The sequence below is a fragment of the Furipterus horrens genome, unplaced genomic scaffold, assembly GCF_987537825.1.
Source record: "Furipterus horrens unplaced genomic scaffold, mFurHor1.1.pri manual_scaffold_1, whole genome shotgun sequence".
Taxonomy (NCBI): Eukaryota; Metazoa; Chordata; class Mammalia; order Chiroptera; family Furipteridae; genus Furipterus; species Furipterus horrens.
The window spans coordinates 111,640,498-111,660,252 of NW_028327171.1; the positions used below are offsets into that span (position 1 = coordinate 111,640,498).

General features: G+C 35.4%; 1 protein-coding gene across 12 annotated transcripts in view; it reads right to left on the bottom strand.

Moving 5' to 3' along the window:
- The window catches only part of DLG1 (discs large MAGUK scaffold protein 1), a 311,643-nt gene that overhangs the window by 11,597 nt on the left and 280,291 nt on the right, over positions 1-19,755 (bottom strand). For all 12 annotated transcript variants that reach the window (XM_090278549.1, XM_090278460.1, XM_090278531.1 and 9 more), the window contains 4 exons: positions 18,635-18,685; positions 17,748-17,849; positions 17,329-17,501; positions 1,524-1,633 (listed from right to left, as the gene is read on the bottom strand). In XM_090278549.1, the coding sequence (XP_090134675.1) occupies positions 1,524-1,633; positions 17,329-17,501; positions 17,748-17,849; positions 18,635-18,685 (436 nt within the window). The remainder of the gene's footprint in view (positions 1-1,523; positions 1,634-17,328; positions 17,502-17,747; positions 17,850-18,634; positions 18,686-19,755) is intronic.

The following is a 19,755-nucleotide window of genomic DNA, read 5'->3' on the forward strand; positions in this document are numbered from 1 at the left end:
GACCTATGATTTGGATGTTGGCATGTTTAAAGTTGTCCCAGAGGTTCCTAAGCCTCTCCTCATTTTTTTCAATTCTTGTTTCCTCCTTCTGTACTGGTTGACTATTTTTTTCTGCCTTATGTCCCAAATTATTGATTGGAACCCCAGTCTCCTTCCCTTCACCATCAGTTTTGTGTGGATTTTCTTTCGTTTCACTTAGCATAGCCTTCACTTCTTCCCTTATGCATTTTCCATACTCAAGTATATCTGTCAAGCCTGTGAGCATCTTTATCACCAGTGTTTTGAATTCTTCATCTGTTAGGTTGGCTATCTCCTTGTCTGTTAGGTTGGCTATCTCATCATCTTTTAGGTTGGCTATCTCCTCGTTGCTTAGTTACCCCATACTTCTCTGTCTCCTCATCTTGACAGGCTCCTTTGTTTGTTTGCCTCTGTGTCCTAGGTAGAGCTGTAACTCCTGTTACAAGGGGTGGAGCCTTAGGTATTCGTCAGTACAGGGTGACCCATTTCACCACGTTGTGGCGATGTAGGGGGGTTCAGAGAGGGAACAATGCCGCTTGCTCAGCATTCACCCCTTTTCCAGGCACTTCTCCCACTCTGGTGTGGGACTGGTGCTTCTCTAGCTGTTGCCCTGGCCGTTGTTCCCAGGGTGGGTGGGTCTGTGGATGATCTAGGACTGTGGGGGCCCTTTAAACAAGCGGACTCTACTGAGAGACTGGCAGTTTCTGCCTCTGCCCTAACCCCCACTGGTTTGCACAGTCAGAAGCAATGAAGCTTGCTTTTTCCCAGTGCTGAGACCGTGAGTTGTGGGGTCTGGTCAGGAGCTGAGAACACTCCCCAGGTGTCGTTCCCTACTTTTTAAAACGTGTGCTTTCCGCCATCCTACTGCTGCTGCCGCTGCCACCACACCACATCCTCTCTGCCCGGGTTCCGCCCCTCCTACGTGTCTGGCTATTTCTTTTTTATACCTTTGTTTGTTTGACTACCATGCAGCTTGATTTTCTGTAACTTATGGTTGTCTGTAGTTTTGAGGTAGTTGTATTCCTTCTTAGTTGTGGAGGGAGACCCAGCATGTCTGTCTAGGTTTCCCTCTTTGCCGGAAGTTATTTTTTTTTTAAATAATTTATTTATTTATTTTTAGAGAGAGGGGAAAGGAGAAAGAGAGGGAGAGAAACATCACTGTGTGGTTGCCTCTTACTCGCGCCCCCAACTGGGGACCTGATGTGCAACCCAGGCATGGGCCCTGATGGGAATGGAACTAGTGACACTTGGATCGCAGGCTGACGCTCAATCCACTGACGGAAGTTATTTTATTTTTAAGTAGATTAATGCTGATAATGATAATAGTTCATATCACAGAGTGCTTATTTACTTCTCACAACAACCGTAAGAGGTGGGTATACTATTAATTTCTCCCATTCCACAGATAAAGGAACTGAGATGCAGAGAGGTTAAGTAAATTACCTAATTTAGTAAGTGACAGAGACTGAATCTCTACTTAGAGCCTATTTCTTATTTACACTTACATGATATTTTCCATGGATTTGGGTTTAATAAAAATGGAGATTGGGTAAAGTTGTGCAATCTGTAATCTCTTTATGGCATTTCCAGACACATCAAGGATACAGTGTTTGCCCTAAAATAGAGGGAATAAAGAAAAAACAACAAGAAAACAAATGAGGCAAATATTTTCTATTATATCAAAGGTACATTTTCTATAGGTACAAAATTGGAATTACGGTATGTTTGGATCCTGTTCATTTTAAGCACACTTGTGATTTCTGTTAGCAAATTTTGGAAGAAAAGTTAAATAAAGACAATGACTAATGACTGAATCATTAATTTTCCATTCTCAAATATTACATTTAAAAAGAATGAAAATACAGTTCCCTTACTCTTTGCTTTTATAGTCCAGTAATCTCTCAAAATGGCAACCAGTATGGGAATTCTATCTTTTATTTTGCCGAATAAGGGCATTAAAAAAAAAATCTTAAGCTATCCTCTTACCATAACTATCATCTCATAAAAGAATGTATGATCAATAAGAAGGTAAAAAGTCTAGAATAAAGAAGAAATTTTAAAAGAAAATAAGTTTATAAAACCTCACTACCACTACTCTATTCTACTTCTCGTTTTATTGGGAAACTGGTAAAAACTTTATCAGAAACTGACATTTGGGAAACCTAATTCTGGATTTAAGACACTTTTCTGACATGCTTAAATACAAAGGCTTTATACATTTTTAATGATGATGAACATTTCCATGTTATAAATAAGATAGTACTTATAAATTATCAAACAGATTTTTTGGTAATATTTAAAATCAGGTACTCCCCCACAATGCATTTTGTAATATAAAGACTTGAGTTTACTTTAGTGAATGATAATTTCACTTTAGAAGAATATTTAAAATAAAAATATTATAAAGTACTTCAAATACATAGAAAAGTAAAGAAACAGACACACATGTATCCACATCTACTTTTATAAGATATTAATATTTTACCTAATTGCTTAGAAATTAAAAAAAGCTTTACACTAAAACATTAACATTCTAGCAAGTTCGCTTTAATTCATCTCTATCTATACATATGTAAAGTTTGAGAACAAATTATAGACATACACTTTTACCCCCTAGTTCCTAAAAACAATTATATCTCTTAAATAATCACAGTATAATTTCATTGCCCATCTAATGTCCTTTATTGACAAAAATAAAAAAAAAAGAAAAAGATCACACATTACATTTAGTTGTATATCTGTTTAGTCTCTGTCAATCTGTCAAGCTTTTTAGAATTTGTCTTTCATGATTTTGATATTTTTAGAGAGTTACAGAACATTTTTTCATAGAATATGCCTCAGCTTGGATTTGCCTGATGTTTCCCATCAAATGGCACATTACACATTGTTGGCAGGAATTCCACAAAAGTGTTGTATCCTTCTCAACCCATCATACCAGGAGGCATATGATATCTATTTGTCCCAATACCGGGGAAGTTAATTTTAATCACTTGTTTAAGGTTTTGTCTGCCAGGATTCTCCACTGTAAGATAGTTACTATCTTCCCCCATGTAACTAACTGGTAAGTATTTGGGGAGAGGATAGTTTTAAGTTATGAAAATATCCTAGTCTCATCAGATGTTAATTCATTCACTCATTAGTTTTAGCATACACTGATGATTCTGGCCTGAAACCTTACCATGGTGGTTATAAAAAGAGATTTCATCATTTCATCATTCTTTCAACTTTTGTTAATACATATTGTAATGTAAGGTAAAGCTTTCCCTTCTAGCTATTTATTTATACCATTATACATTTTTAGACTCTTACTTTATTCTCTGTAAGTAGTTAAAATCATTATTTTAATATTCAAATTATCCACATGTGTCTTTCTGACACATCCTCATTATTTTTAAAGCACTTCCTTATTTTTCCAGCACTGAAAATGTTCTAGACTCGTCTTGTACTTTCCCAATATCAGGCCTGGAATCAGCCATTTCTTCAAGGAGTTATGGACTTTTTTTTTCTTTTGATGGAGAATGATATTTAGAAGTCAAGATTTAGGCACTAGATATTCTCACTGTTTACTAAGTCATTATTTTTAGGGGACAGTGCAAGGAAACACAGATATGTATGTATACACACATCTCTTTTTAAATCTATCCATATTAGGATGCGTAGGTTTATATTCATCTCTCTATTTCCAATCCAATTTTTAGAGTTCATTCTACCCTCTCCCCTTCCATATTTCTAAAGTCACTTCTCTAACAATAAGAAACATGACTCTCATTATTGTCAATATAGTAATTTGCTGAACTCTAGAATATACATTAGTTTCACATCTATTAGCTCATAACACTCTGAAAAACAATGTACTAATTATTTGTTTCCAGATCTTTTTGTATTTAGCCATGGTTCAGGATTATTGGGATTAAGACCCTCCCTTCTTCTCTTCCCCTCTTTGATGCAGTTATTTATTTGAAATCTAGTTTATTTAGTTCCTGTTTGTGTATCGCTTTGCATTTCCCTTATCTTCCCTTGTTTTTATTATTTTTTGAATATATAAAATGTTAACATAGTTCTAAAAGTCAAAACCACACAAAAAGGTATACTTAGAGAAATGTCACATCTTCATCCCTTGTACCTCATTTTCCCCAATCTCCCATCCTTTCTACCCCTCCCCCTCTATATGTAATCAAGCTCATTAGTTTCTGATTATTTCTATATCTTATTTTTGTGTGAATTGTGAATTCATATATTTTGTCATTTTTTTTTCTATTAGATTTTTGGTCTCTATTTCCTTAATTTAATTTTAGAGTTCTTTATATATTTGGAACATCAGCCCTCTGCTTGGAAATCTTTTTGTCAGTTTTTCTTTTTAATCCTCACCTGAGGATATGTTTACTCATTTTTGGAGAGAGGAAGAGAGAGAGAGAGATAGACAGACAGACAGACAGTGATGTGAGAGAAACATCGATCAGCTGCCTCCTGTATGCGTCCTGACCAAGGATTGAACCCACAACCTAGGCATGTGTCCTGACCAGGAATCGAACCTGCCATCTTTTGGTGTACAGGATGATGTTCCAATTAACAGATCCATCCAGCTAGGACTCTGTCAGTTGTTTTCTGGTCTTGATAATAGTGTTTTCCAACAGTTTTTGGAAGAGTTTTTTTTGGACAAAATCTTTTATTTTTAATGTGGTCAAATTTATCAGTCTTATTGCATCTGAATTTTAATTTATGGTTAAAAACTTGTGCTATGACCAGGTTATATTTTCGTCTGTCAATTGTATTCAAGCTATTTTAATTAATTATTTTTTTTCTAGTTGTCCCAGCACTATTTATCAAAAAGTCCTTTATTAAAAGTCCCAGTGACTTAAGATTGACCCTTTATCATATACTGTATTTTCATATGCATTCGAATCTTTCCTAAATTCTGTTTTCTATTCTACTGGTCTATTTGTCTATTCATATGCCAGCACCATACTGTTTTAATTAAGATTTAATAGTATGCTTTAGTATCTGGCAGGGCTGGAATCCCTTGTAGCTTTTTTGTGTTATTCTGTTGTCCTTGCTTCTCATATAAACTATAATTTGACTTGTTTAAACCCCATAAAAAAGTTAGTATTTTTATTGGGAGTGTTTTCACATACAAATTAGCTTAGACAGAACTGACATCTTTATAATATTAAGCTGTCTTAGTTAAGGACAAAGGATGTCTTTTCACTTGTTCAAGCAATATATTCTGTCTTTCAGGAGTGTTGTATAGATTTCCTTATGTATGTCTGCTTATCTCTTATTACATTTACTGTTTTATATTCTACTTCTTATATTACACATGTTTTTAATCATTATCTTCTAACTGGTTATTATTCATGTAAATGAAGGCTATTAATTTCTACATATTAATTTTACATGTTGCTACTTTATGTCTTTCATTTTATAACACACTTTAAATTTATAATTTATTTTAGAAAATTTTATGATTATTGTATGGTTTCCTAGGTATACCATATTATCTAAAAATATAGTTTTACCTGTTTTCCAATTCTTCTGCTTCCAACTGATTTCTCTTCTCTAAAGCACTTGTGTAGAATGAATATGTCAAGTAGTAGTTAATGGGCACCCTTGACTAGTTCCTTATCATAATGGAATTGCCTTGTTTTTCTCCCATTAAGAATTTAAAACTAAGAATATCTATGTATCCATCCATCTCAATCTCTTCTTTTTAAAAAATAACACCAATCTCTAAAATGGGAGTTTTTCCCCCCTAGAAGCCTACCACAACTTTTCTGGCATCTATAGATGCATGATTTTCCTCTTAAGATACGTTAATGTGGGACTTCCGGCCATGATGGAGACCTAGGCAGACACGCTGTATCTCCTTCCACAACTAAGAAGGAATACAACCACCTCAAAACTAGAGACAATCAGAAGTTCCAGAAAATCAAGCTGCATGGAAGTCCAACAAACAAAGAAATAAGTAAGAAATAGCCAGACAGGTAGGAGGGGTGGAGCTGGGGTGGAGAGAACATGGTGTGGTGGCGGCAGCAGTGGCAGCAGCAGGAAGGCGGAAAGCGTGGTCTCACATTTTAAAAAGTAGGGAGGGAGACCTTAGGAGCACTCCTAGCACCAGACCAGACCCCACAGCTCACGGTTCCAGTACTGGGAAAAATAAAGCCTCATTGTTTCTGACTGTGCAAATCAGTGGGGCTGGGGGCGGAGGAAGAAACTGCCAGTCTCAGTAGAATCCAGTTGTTTAAAGGGCCCCCATGGTCCTAGAATGTCCGCAGAACCACCCACTCTGGGAACAACAGCCAGGGCAATGGCTAGAGGTACCAGTCCCTTACAGAAGTGGGAGAAGTGCCTGAAAAAGAAGTGTCTTGAGCAAGTGGTATTGCTCCCTCTCAGACCTCTTGCCCACATACAGCACCACAACGTGGTGAAATGGGTCGCCCTATACTGATGAATACCTAAGCTCTGCTCCTTACAATGTAACAGAAGCGAACGAATGCTCTACCTAAGACACAGAGGAAAACAAACACAGGAGCCTATCATGATGAGGAGACAGAACAATATGGCCCCAAAGTGGGAACGGATTAAGGTTCCAGTGGGATAACTAAGCAACGACGAGATGGCCAACCTAACATACAAGGAGATGGCCAACCTAACATACGAGGAGATAGCCAACCTAACAGATGCAGAATTCAAAACACTGGTGATAAAGATGCTCACAGGCTTGACAGATATGCTTAAGTATGACAAATGCACAAGGGAAGAAGTGAAGGCTATGCTAAGTGAAACAAAGGAAAATCCACACAAAACTGATGGTGAAGGAAAGGAGACCGGGGTTCTAATCAATAATTTGGAACATAAGGAAGAAAAAAATAGTCAACCAGTACAGAATGAGGAAACAAGAATCGAAACAAATGAAGAGGCATAAGAACCTCTGTGACAACCTTAATCATGCCAACATCCCTATCACAGGGGTGCCAGAGAAGAGGAAGAGCAAGAAATTGAAAGTTTATGTGAAAAAATAATAAAGGAAAACTTCCCAAATTTGGAGAAGAAAATAGATATACAAGTCCAGGAAGCACAAAGAGTCCCAAACAAGATAGACCCAAGGAGGACCACCCCAAGACACATCATAATTAAAATGCCAAAGATCCAAGATAGAGAATCTTTGAGCAGCAAGAGAAAAGCAGAGAGTTACCTACAAAGGGGTGCCTATAAGACTATCAGTTGCTTTCTCAAAAGAAACCTTGCAGGCAAGAAGAGACTCGCAAGAAGTATTCAAAGTGGTGAAAAGCAAGGACCCACAACCAAGATTACTCTATCCAGCAAAGCTATCATTTAGAATGGAAGGGCAGATAAAGTGCTTCCCAGACAAGGTAAAGCTAAAGAAGTTCATCATCATCACCAAGCCATTATTACATGAAATGTCAAAGGGACTTACTTAAGGAAAAAAAAATCAAAATTATGAACATTAAAATGCCAACAAACTCACAACTATCAACAACCGAATCTAAAATATAAAAACAAAATCCAACTAAGCAAACCAGAACAGGAATAGACTCATAGGTATGGGAATCATTTGGAGGGTTATCAGCTGGGAGGGGGAATGGGGAGAAATGGGGAAATGGTGCAGGGATTAAGAAGCATAATTGGTTGGTACAAAATAGAGGGAAGTTAAGGATAATATAGGAAAGGGTCAAGCCAGAGAACTTACATGCACACCCCGACCCACTAACATGAACTAACGGGGGTGGGATTGCTGGAGGGAAGGGGGGGACTGAGTGGAGGGGAGCAAAGGGGAAAAAATTAGAACTACTGTAACAACATAATCAATAAAATATACTTAAAAATGATATGTTAATGTGGTAGATTAGGTAACATTAATGCATTTCCTAACGTTGAGCTGACTTTAAAATCCTTTAATTCCATTTGGTTATGGTATGTTATTTTTGCAATGTGGTACACAATTCTGTTTGCTAAAACATTTAACACTTTTGCATTAAAGTTTGTAAGTGACATATATGATTTTCCTGTCCTCATCAGGTTTAGGTATCACTATTATACTTGCTTCATAGAAAGAATGCTCTTGAACAGTTTATGAAGCTTTAGGACAACCTAACCTTTGAAGATTTGTTATAGAATTTTCCTCTGAAGCCATCAGACCTGCTGTTATTTTGGGGGTAGTTCATGATAACTTGCTGAATTCCTCTAACATTTTCTAATAGGTCAATTTTGTATTCTTTTACAAAACAAAGCTTTTTTGTTATTTTTTTAAGCAAAATTTAAACATTTATACAGAGATACTCAAAGTAGTCTTTTATGATTTCATAATATTTCAATGGTTATGTCCCTTGTCATTACCCATTTCTTTTGTTTATGATTTTTCCTTTTAAAAAAATCAGGCTAGCTAGTGGTCTATTGTTTTAATTTTTTTTTAGATCTTCTGTTTTTCTATTCTCTACCTTATTTCTTTTAAAAGCTTTCTACAACACAAACAAAAGAACTAAATAGAACAAAGAACAGAATAGCAGTCAATAGGGGGAGGGGGAGGGAGAGAAGAGGGATAAGTAAGGGAAGGGTTTAGTCAAAGAACGTGTATAAATGACTCATGGATACGGACAATGGGGAGGGATATGATTGCGGGAGAGGGGGTGGGCTGGGTGGGGGAGAGAAATGGGGGAAAAATGGGACAACTGTAATTGAAAACCCCCGCCCCCCCAAAAAAAAGTTAAAAAAGAAAAAAAGAATCTTTATATCCTAAAAAAAAAAAAAGCTTTCTATTATTTTTACTATAAAAATAATATAATGCATGACAAAAAATTTAAGTATTTCAGAAATAACATTAAATTAAAGTTATAATTTCACATTGTCCCCAAAGCACTGTCAGTTTGTTTTTTAAAAACCTGATTAAGGCATAATTGACATACAATAAACTGCATGCATTTAAAGTACAGGCATACCTCATATTCTCGTGCTATGCTTTATTACTTTGCAGATAACATGTTTTCATTAATATGGAGGCAACAGCCTCCACGAGCAGAAAGATTATAACTTACTGAAGGATCAGATGAGGATTAACATGTTTTAGCAATAAGGTATTTTTAAAAATTGAGGTATGTATATTTTAAAACATAATACTACTGTACAATTAGTAGACTACAGTATGGCATAAACATAATTTTTATATGTACTGGGAAACCAAAAATTTCACATGACTTGCTTTACTTAAGTATTTATTGTCATGGATTGAAACCAAACCTGTAATATCTCTAAGGTATGCCTGTATACAATCTGGTAACTTTTTACATGTGTAAACATCCTGATATTATCAACACAATCAAGATAATAAACATATCATTCAGCACTACACCTTTTTGTAATCTCTTACCCCTCCCCAAGCAACTACTAGTCTATTACTATAGATTAGTGTGAAATTTCTGGAACTTTATATAAATAGAATTACTCAGTATGTATTCTACTTCCTTCACTCAGCATAACTATTTTGGGATTAATCCATGTCATTGTGTGTATCAACAGTTTATTTCTTTTTATTGCTGAGTACTATTGCATTACATGGATATACCACACTTTGTTTATTCATTTGACAGTTGAGGGACATTTGGGCTGTTTCCAGTTTTTGTCCATTACAAAAAGAACTGCCAAGAAAAATCATATACAAGTCTTTGTATGAACATGTGCATTCTTCTCTCCTGGGTAAATACCTAGCAGTGGGTTGTATTTTAGGTGTATGTTTAAACTGTGTTTTCAAAATAATTGTACCATTTTGTATTCCCACCTAGCAGAGCATGACATTTCCAATTGCTTCTTATCTCCCTTGAACTTAGTAATGGTCAGTTTTTAAAAATTTAGCCATTCTAATAGATGTATAGTGGCACCTCATTATGATTTCAATTTGCATTTCCCTAATGACTAATTGTTATATTAAGTATCTTTTCATGTGCTTACTGGCCATTTGTGCACTTAAAAAAATTTTTTAAAATCTATTTTTGAAGAGAGAGAGGGAGAGAAACATCAATGTGTGGTTGCCTCTCGCATGCCCCAACCAGGGACCCAGCCCACAAGCCAGGCATGGACCCAGATTGGGAATTGAACGGGCAACCTTCTAGTTCAGGCCAGCGCCCAATCCACAGAGCCACACCAGCCAGGGTCATTTGTGTACTTCTGTAGAGAAATGTCTTTTCAAACCCTTTGCCCATTTTTATTCATTTTTTAAAAAGATTTTATTTATTTTTAGAGAAAGGAGAAGGGAGGGAGAGAGGGAGAGAAACATTGATCAGTTGTCTTTTGCATACCACCAATCAGGAACCTGGCCCAGAACCCAGGCAAGTGCCCTGACCGGGAATTGAACTGGTGACCTTTGGGTTTGCAGGACAAGGCTCAATCCACTCAGTCAAACCAGTCAGGGCCCATTGCCCATTTTTAAATTGGGTAATTTGTTTTTATTATTGTAGGAGTCTTTACATATTCTGGATACAATCTGTTATGGGATATATGATTTGAAAATATTTTCTAGTATATAGATTGTATTTTTTAAAGAGCATAAGTTTTGACCCAAAGAGAACCACACCAAAACACATCATCATTAAAATGCCAAAGGTGAAAGATAAAAAGAATCTTAAAAGCAGCAAGAGAAAAACAGAGTTACCTACAAAGGGGTGCCTATAAGACTATCAGCTGATTTCTCAAAAGAAACCTTGCAGGCAAGAAGCGACTGGCAAGAAGTATTCAAAGTGATGAAAAGTAAAGACCTACAACCAAGATGACTCTATCCAGCAAAGCTATCATTTAGAATGGAGGGCAGATAAAGTGCTTCCCAGACAAGGTAAAGCTAAAGGAGTACATCATCACCTAGTCATCATTATATGAAATGTTAAATGGACTTATTTAAGAAAAAGAAGATCAAAACTATGAACATTAAAATGACAAAACGTTCACAACTATCAACAAAAAAATCTAAAAACTAAAAACAAAACAAACAGCAGACAACCAGAGTGGGAATAGAATCATAGGTATGGGTGTCATTTGGAGGGGTGTCAGCTGGTAAGAGGAAGGGGGAGAAATAGTGCAGTGATTAAGAAGCACAGTTCGTGGGTGCAGAATAGACAGGGGGATGTTAAGAATAGTACAGAAAAGGGTAAAGCCAAAGAACTTATATGCATAATCCATGGACATGAACTAAGGGGGGTGGGGTTGCTGGAAGGGGGAGTGATAGGTGGAGGGGAGCAAAGGGAAAAGAAATTGGGACAACTGTAACAGCATAATCAATAAAATATACGAAAAAAAGTTTTATTCATTCATTCATTCATTCATCAGCAAAGTGAGATGTTTATTCACAAATCTGCAGAGTTGGGTGCACAGCCGGCCAGGGGCATGCACGCCAGGAGTTTTATTTCTGATGAGGTCCAATTTTTTATTTATTTAAATGGATTGTGGTTTTGGTATATTATCTTAGAAATCCTTGCCAAATCCAAAGTTATGAAGATTTTTTCCTATGTTTTCTTCTAAAGGGCTTATAGTTTTTATTTTGAGTTACTTTTTTATATGGTATGAGGTATGGTTAGTGAATCATTCAAACATCATTTGTTAAAAAGACTCTCTTCCTCCACTGATTTTTTACCATTTTCCATTGTTGTTCATATACATGTTGGTCTATTTAAGTGTTCTCTTGTATGTTCCAATGATCTGCTTGTCTGTCTTTATGCCAGTACCACACTTGATTATTGTATTCTTTATCCTCACCTGAGGATATTTTTTCATTGTTTTTTAGAGAGAGGAAGGGAGAAAGTTGTGGGTGGTGGTGGTGGTGAGGAGTCGAGGGAGGCCCGGGGGGAGAGAGGGAGAGAGAGAAAGAGAAAGAGAAACATTGATTGGTTGCCTCTTGCATGTGCCCTGATTGAAGATCAAACTTGCAACCTGGATATGCACCCTTACAGGGAATCAATCCATGACCTTTCCGTCTACAGGATGATGCTCCAACCAAGTGAGTCATACTGGCCAGGGCAGTATTTAATAATTTTTGATGCCACTGTAAATAATGTTGTTTTCAAAAGTTCAATGTATGATTAGTCTGGTATACAGAAATACAACTGAATTTTGTGTCCTTCAATCTTGCTAAACTTATTTCTTCCTTTACAATCTGCATTTTAATTTCTTTATCTTGCCTTAATTGTATTGGCTAGAACCTCTAATAAAATGTTAAAAACAAGTGGTGAGAATAGATATCCTTTACATATTTTTGATTTTAGGGGGAAAACATAATGTTTTGAAAAATTCATTAAGGATGATAATAGCTGTAAGGTTTTTTGGAATGGTGTTTATCAGTTTGAGGAGTGTCTCTTTAATTTTTAGTTTGTGGAGAGTGATAATCAAGAATGGATGTTGATTTTGTCAAATGCTTTTCCTGAACTATGGAGATTTTATAGTTTTCCTCCTTTAGTTTAATATGTGAGTTACATTGACTGTCTTTTTAAAAATACTTTATTGATTATACTATTACAGTTATCGTAATTTTCCCACTTTGTCCCCTCTACCCAGCACCCTCTACTCCCTCAGGCAACCCCCACACCATTGATGCCCATGGGTCATGCATGTATGTTCTTTGGCTACTTCATTTCCTATTTTGTACTTTACATCCACATGACTACACTGTAGCTACCAATTTGTACTTTGTAGCCCCTTTACTTTTTCACCCATTGCCCAGACGCCCCTCCATTCTGTCAACTGTTAAAACTTTCTCCATATCTATGCTTCTGTTTGTGCTCTGCTTGTTTGCTTAGTTTGTTTTTTAGATCCAACTGTTGATAGATAGGAAATTATTGGCGTTTTGTTGTTCTTAGTTTTGTTCTTTTTCTTAGATTAGTCCCTTTAACACTTCTTATAATAATGGTTTGGTGATGATGAACTCCTTTAGCTTTTTCTTATAGAGAAGCTCTTTATCTGCCCTTCAATTCTAAATGAGAGCTTGCTGGGTAGAGTAATTTTGGTTGTAGGTCTTTGCTTTTCATCACTTCGAATATTTCCTACCAATCCCTTCTAGCCTGAAATTTCTTTTAAGAAATCAGCTGACAGTCTTATCGGAGCTCCCTTGTGGGTAACCAACTGCTTTTCTTTTGCTGCTTTTAAGATTCTCTCTTTATCTTTAACCTTTGGCATTTTCATTATGATGTGTTTTGGAGTGGGCCTGTTTGCACCCATCTTGTTTGGAGCTCTCTGTGCTTCCTGGACTTGTATGTCTATTTCCTTCACCAAATTAGGGAAGTTTTCTTTATTTTTTCAAATAGATTTCCAATTTCTTGCTCTTTCTCTTTTCTTCTGGTATCCCTATGTGATGCAAATGTTGGAATGCTTGAAATTGTCCCCAGAGGCTCCTTACACTATCCTTGTTTTTTTTTTATTCCTTTTTCTTCTTGTTCTGATTGCTTTTTGCTTCCTTATGTTCTAAATCACTGACTTGATTCTTGGCTTCATCCACTCTGTTAATTCCTTGTAAGTTGTTCTTTATTTTAATTAGTGTATCCTTCATTTCTGACTGGATCTGTTTTTTGCTGCTGAGGTCCTAAGTTCCTTGAGCATCCTTATAACCATTGTTTTGAACTCTGCATCTGATAACACTGCTTATCTCTATTTTGTTTAGTTCTTTTTCAGGAGTTTTGTTCTGTTCTTTCATTTGGGCCAAGTTTCTTGGTTTCATTTGGGCAGGGTCCCTGCATTTGTTCCTATGTATTAGGTAGAGCTGCTATGACTCCCTATCTTGGTAGCATGGTCTAACTTAGTAGGTGTCCTATAGGGTCCAGTGGCACAGCCTCCCCTATCACCCAAGCTGGGTACTAAGGGTGTGGTCTTGGTGTGGGCTGAGTACACCCGCCTCTTGTAGTTGAACTCTGATTGCTGTTGAGAAGTCAATGGGAGGGATTTAACCAAGCCAGTCAACTGCAATGACTGGCTGTGACCAATGACCACCAATTCCTGTCCTCCACAGAGGACCGCTGTGCTGGGGCTCACTCCACAGAGTAGGAGTTACTTTGGCAGGGCTCTGGTGCTCACTGAGTCCTGCTACTGCCTGTTTGATAGAACTTAGGAAGATCTTCAGAAGCATGGGACAAGCCAAGCCATTTGTATAGAAAAGCCACTGTTAACAGTTTGGGTGGGCCCATAAGTTGGGGGGGTTGGAGCCTCAGGGAATCACCAGGGCAGGTCAAACAATGCAAGTCAGGTTGATGGAGTCTCCAATATGGTGTCCACTGCTCTGTGGGGGGAGGGTTCAGAAAAGGAACAATGGCTTCTGCCAGCAGTTCTGTCTGGGAGAAAACTCTCCCCCAGCTCTTTCCCTGAGACCAGACACTTCAGTTCCTCCCTCTATGCCACTGGTCCCTTTCAAGCTGCTGCCCCAGTGCTGGAGCACAGAGGGAGTGAGTCTGAGTAAGTCTGTGTATGGGCCCTTTAAGAGGCAATGCTAGGGAATCCAGAAGTTTCTTTCACCAACTCAATACCCAGAAGTTATAGGGACCTATCTTCTTGGCACTGGTACCCTGGGCTAGGAGGGCCTGGTGTGGGGCTAGGACTCCTCACTCTCGAGATATCCCTTCCTACTTTTATCCATTCCACATGGGTTTGGGACCAGCCCATCCCATGTTTCCATCCCTCCTACTAGCCTGGATGAATGTGGTTTCTTCTTTAATTCCATAGTTGATTCTGAGTGATGGCTGTTCTATAGTTTAGTTGTAATTTTGATGTGATTGTGTGAGGAGGTGAGGTCTATTTACCTTGGCTGCCACTTTGGAGATCTGATTTTCTGATATTTAAATTCACCTTGCATTAATTGGATAAAAACTGCTTGGTCATGACACTTTATCTTTTCTTTATATTGTTAGAATCAATCTGCTAAAATTCTGTTTAGAATTTCTGCACCTATATTCATGAGGGATATCAGTCTGCAGTTTTTTGTAAGGTGTTGTCAGGTTTTGAAATCAAAGCTATGCGGGTCTCTCAGAATCTTTTGCGAAGTATTCCAACCATTTATATTTTATGGGAAAATGGGTATTAATTATTTCTTCCTTAAATGTTTGGTAGAGTTTATTAGTGAGGCAATCTGGGCTTGGAGTTTTCTTTGTGGGAAGGTTTTTAAGTAAAAATTAATATCATTTTAAAATAATATCTTTAATAGATATAGAACTATTCAAATTATCTGTTTCTACTTGAGTGAGCTTAAGGAGTTTATTTCTTTCTAGGACTTTACCCATTTAATTTAAATTGTTTACCTAGTGGTAAAAAGTTGTTTCTAATTCCTGATTTTTTTCTTTTAATATTTGTAGATTCTGACAGCTTTTTTATTCCTGATGTTGGTAATTTGTGTTTAAAGGTTTATCAACAACTCTGATCATGCCAAAGAACCAGTTTGGGTTTCATTTATTTTTAACTATTCTTTTCAGTAGTTTCTTCTTTGCTCTTTATTATTTCCTGCAGTATACCGCATAACTTCTGCTTTTATTTATACTATGTGACCTGGGATTTAGTTTATTTATTTTCATTCACTTTTTATTTGGAAAATTCCAGTTGCCTGCCCTGGCTGGTGTGGCTCAGTTGGTTGGGCATTGTCCTGCAAACGAAAAGGTCATTGGTTCGATTCTAGGTCAGGGCGCATGCCTGGGTTGCAGGCTCTGTGCTTTGCCCCCTTTGGGGAACTTGCAGAAGGCAGAAGGCAACCAATCGCTGTTTCTCCCTTACATCTATATTTCTCTCCCTAAAATAAAAATAAATAAATAAATAAATAAAACTTCCGGTTGTCTGGGTCTTTTTGTTTTTAATGTTCTGATAATTAATAGCTTTTATTGCACTGTGATCTGAGTATTATTTTTAATATTTCCACTTTGTGGAATTTCTAAGCATTTTCTTCTCCACAAGGGTTGCATAAGAAATAGCTTGCTGTGATTTGTTGGTTGCTTTTCAATTTACCAGTAATTTGAAGTCTGGATATTACCTTTCAGTTAGGCTGAGGGTGTGGTTTTTGAATTTTTAATAAATTAAAAAAGAAATAACAACATTACAAATAAAACTTAAAGCTACATTTTCTTTCCCTCCATTCCCAAAGGAAAATACTGGATATTGGTTGTATATACTCCTAAAGTAGATGTATTATTTCCATGCATGTTTGTATGTTTAGTAAACATGTATTCATAAACTATATAGGCTGTTTTATGTTAAAAGTTTACATAGTGTCAAACTGCATATATCCTTTGCAACTTCATTTGTCATTTTGAGATTAATGTGGATACACCTAACTAGTACTATATTAGTTTATTCATTCTAGCTGCTGTATCCCACTGTATGAATAAGTAAGTTAACTATCCATTTCTCTTTGTTGATTCAATTTTTTTACTATTATAAAGTGGTACTATGCATATCCTTATACAGGATTCTCATGTGTGAATCTCTACCAAGATACCAAGAAGTAGAATTTCTGAGTCATATGATATATGCATTTGGTAGGTATTGCTCAAGTGTTCTATCCCCACTAACAATATCTAAGATTTCCTATTTTCCCAATTTCTTGCCATCACTGAAATTTCCATTTTTTCAATTTTAAAAACTGATCAGAACTAACCAAACCCTTTATACAAAAAGTAGCATTTACAGATGGAAAATTAGGATGCTGAATTACTGCTTTATGTTTTGTAGGTATATTATTATGACAGAAGAACTAGTTTTGAAGGTATAAATTAACCTGATGTTTATTTTCTAGGCCCAAGGAGTGATTGAAGTATAGCACAATGTCTGATACACTTTGGCTTCATCTTAAAACTGCTTTAATTTAATGTCAATATATCATCATACTACCCTGAAAGGTGCTTTCAGATAATCTGTTGCCGTTACAGTATTGCTGGGTATTTTTTACAGTCTTTTATTAAATGATTGTTCAGGAGAATTTTCTGTCTACAGTTAATCTTGAACATGTGGTTCGTTTTTACTGATTGACATTGCTGATTATAGCTCCTTAACTATGCTAGATGTTGGAAACATAAGGCCTATCTCTAGCAAATGTAGGACCTTAAAATAATAACCTCCACTCTTAGAGAGATTTGTGTTATCATTTCTACCTCATTTTGTCAATCTTCTTTACTTTGTATGCATTTTCCCAAGCCACCAAAAATTAAATATTTAGTTGAATAAATTCATAACATTAATCAATGCTGCAACATTGATGTTTTTTTAAACATATAATTAAAATGTTCAATTCTATCATTTTTTCAAAGGCATATCTAATTAAAAACTGTATTCTGGGATCATTTTGATGTTTACCTTTTCTGCTACTTCTCGCACAGACTGAACACTTGTTCCATACAGATGGTTGTTATACTGGCCAGCTTCAATGAATTTATGTTCCTGGATATCTTTTTCCATCTGCTCTCTTGAAGTCACAAAATGATAATCTCTTCCATCAACTTCATAATCTCTTTTTGGTCTAGTTGTATCTTTAACAGAAAGAACTTAAAATGTTTAGTATTAAAATTACAACAAATCTATTTTCTATGTAAATAATTGTTTTATAAAGTTCAATACAATAGAGATTAATTTAAATTTGAAATAAGACAATCATATGGAGGAGTAGCTAATAAAATAACTATATAAGCCATTAAAGATGATAATGTTTACCATCACCAAAAACAGTGACAACATGTTAAGAACAGTAATTAAGAATTTTTATGTGGGTTACTCACGAGGAACACATGATCCAAATTTGTCAGGAAATTCTGAGATCAAGTCATCATTTATCCTATCTTTCATAGGTCCCAATATGATCACTGGTCGAGTATAATTAACTATAAAGATAAAATTCATGTTAAAAGAATACACACTAAACAAACATCAATTTTATTTCATTAGAGAACAAAAGTATCCTTAACAGCTATGAAGAATTTTTTTTCTTTCTCCACTAATGATGCCTGACTTGCTAGGTTCTAAGCCTTCATTAAGATCTTAAGTGTAAGTCAACCTCCTTTTGGAAGTCATAGAATTGATAATTCAACCAAGTTAAATCCAGTATTTTAGCAGCTAATATTTCTGTACATTGCTAATATCATCTCATTACAAATGAGAAAACACAGTACTGTGTTTTACTGGTCATTACAGAAACAGATATTGTAAGGAAGCAGAAAAAGTAGGGATCGTGTTGGAAGAAGAGAAATTGGTAGTGAGAGTTGGAATTAACACTGTGGTAGAAGGGATGACAAAGAGGTGATAAATAAAAAAGAAATGACAGAATAAATAGTTCCTAGGAACTGACTGGACAAGGTAGATAAGGAACAAAGAAAGACCCAAGATGCTTCCAAGATTTTGAACAAGGGTCAATGGGAGTATAGTAATACTTTTATGAACACCAGAGAGAACTCACTTGGGAAATAAAATGCCAATACAAACAAAACCACTAGGTTCTAATATAATATGGGCTAAAACCCACATTTCATAAAAGATGTAAAGTTCTACATTTATACATATAGTAAAAAAATAATAGTAAAAATTTTTTGAGGTATGAGTTAGACCGATTTCCCAAATTAAGAAGTACATATTTCTAAAAGATTGTAAAACATCAACAGGCTTCACAAACCTTCTTGCTGATTCACTGGTTCATAAGACAAGACATATTCTTCTTGACCACCTATTAGAAAGTTAAAAGACAGATAAAAGAACCTATAAAGATAACTAATGCTAACTTAATTCTTCATATCTAACAGACAAATTGCTAAGATTTTCCTGAGGAAACAGCAAAGATGTAAAAAAAGATACTTCACAAATTATTTCTGGCAAGTTTTAGTTAAAAATAGTGGAACATCACAAAGTCATAAAGACGAGTGATAAATGTAAAAACAAAATATAAATGTGCTATTTATTCAACAACTACCTTTCTGTTCTGTTTACAGATTATTAAACCTATTTAAAATCATTTGTGATGTCACATATGTGCTATTAATCTAAGAACTACTAACTCTTTTTAAAGATTGATACTTTAATGAGCAGTTCTACATATGTGCATATTAGGGAATTTACTGTTAATAAGAATATGCAGGTTTTTTAGTTTGCCAGATATAATATTTAACAGAATAAATACACATTTTTATAATTACAACTATTTTACAATAAAAAGACTTTAATGCAAAGCTAAAACTACTGTTACTATTTCACTGATAAAAGTTCACTTATTCTAATCATTTATTCAATTAAAAAAATTACATTGAAAATAAGTTTTAAAAAAGCTTTGGATAAAATGAAATCCTTCACTTTAAACAAAATGAATCAGACAAATAGCAAAGGAGATAAAATATATTTAGCTTTGATCTCAAAAGCACTTTAGAAATCCTAACATTAAAGGGTTAGAGCTTAAGCATATCTTTAAAAAAAAGTTTAGAAATCATATCTTGACTCAATGAAAATAATTAAAAAAGAGTTAACAATTTCAGGGGTTCTTAACACACACACACACACAAATGTATAGAAAACAAATAGGAAGGAATGTTAAGTGGTTCAATGAAAGTGATCAATATTGAAGATTTTCTCCTTGATTAGCAAAATTCTTTAACAATTTTTTCACTAAATTTGTCAATGGTATATATTTCATATATGTATGTAGCTATAAATCTTTTAAATTCATATATTGGCATAAATATTCTTTACTGCTTTAAAAGTATATTTTCCTGTTCCAAGTTTATTATCATAATATATAAATACATA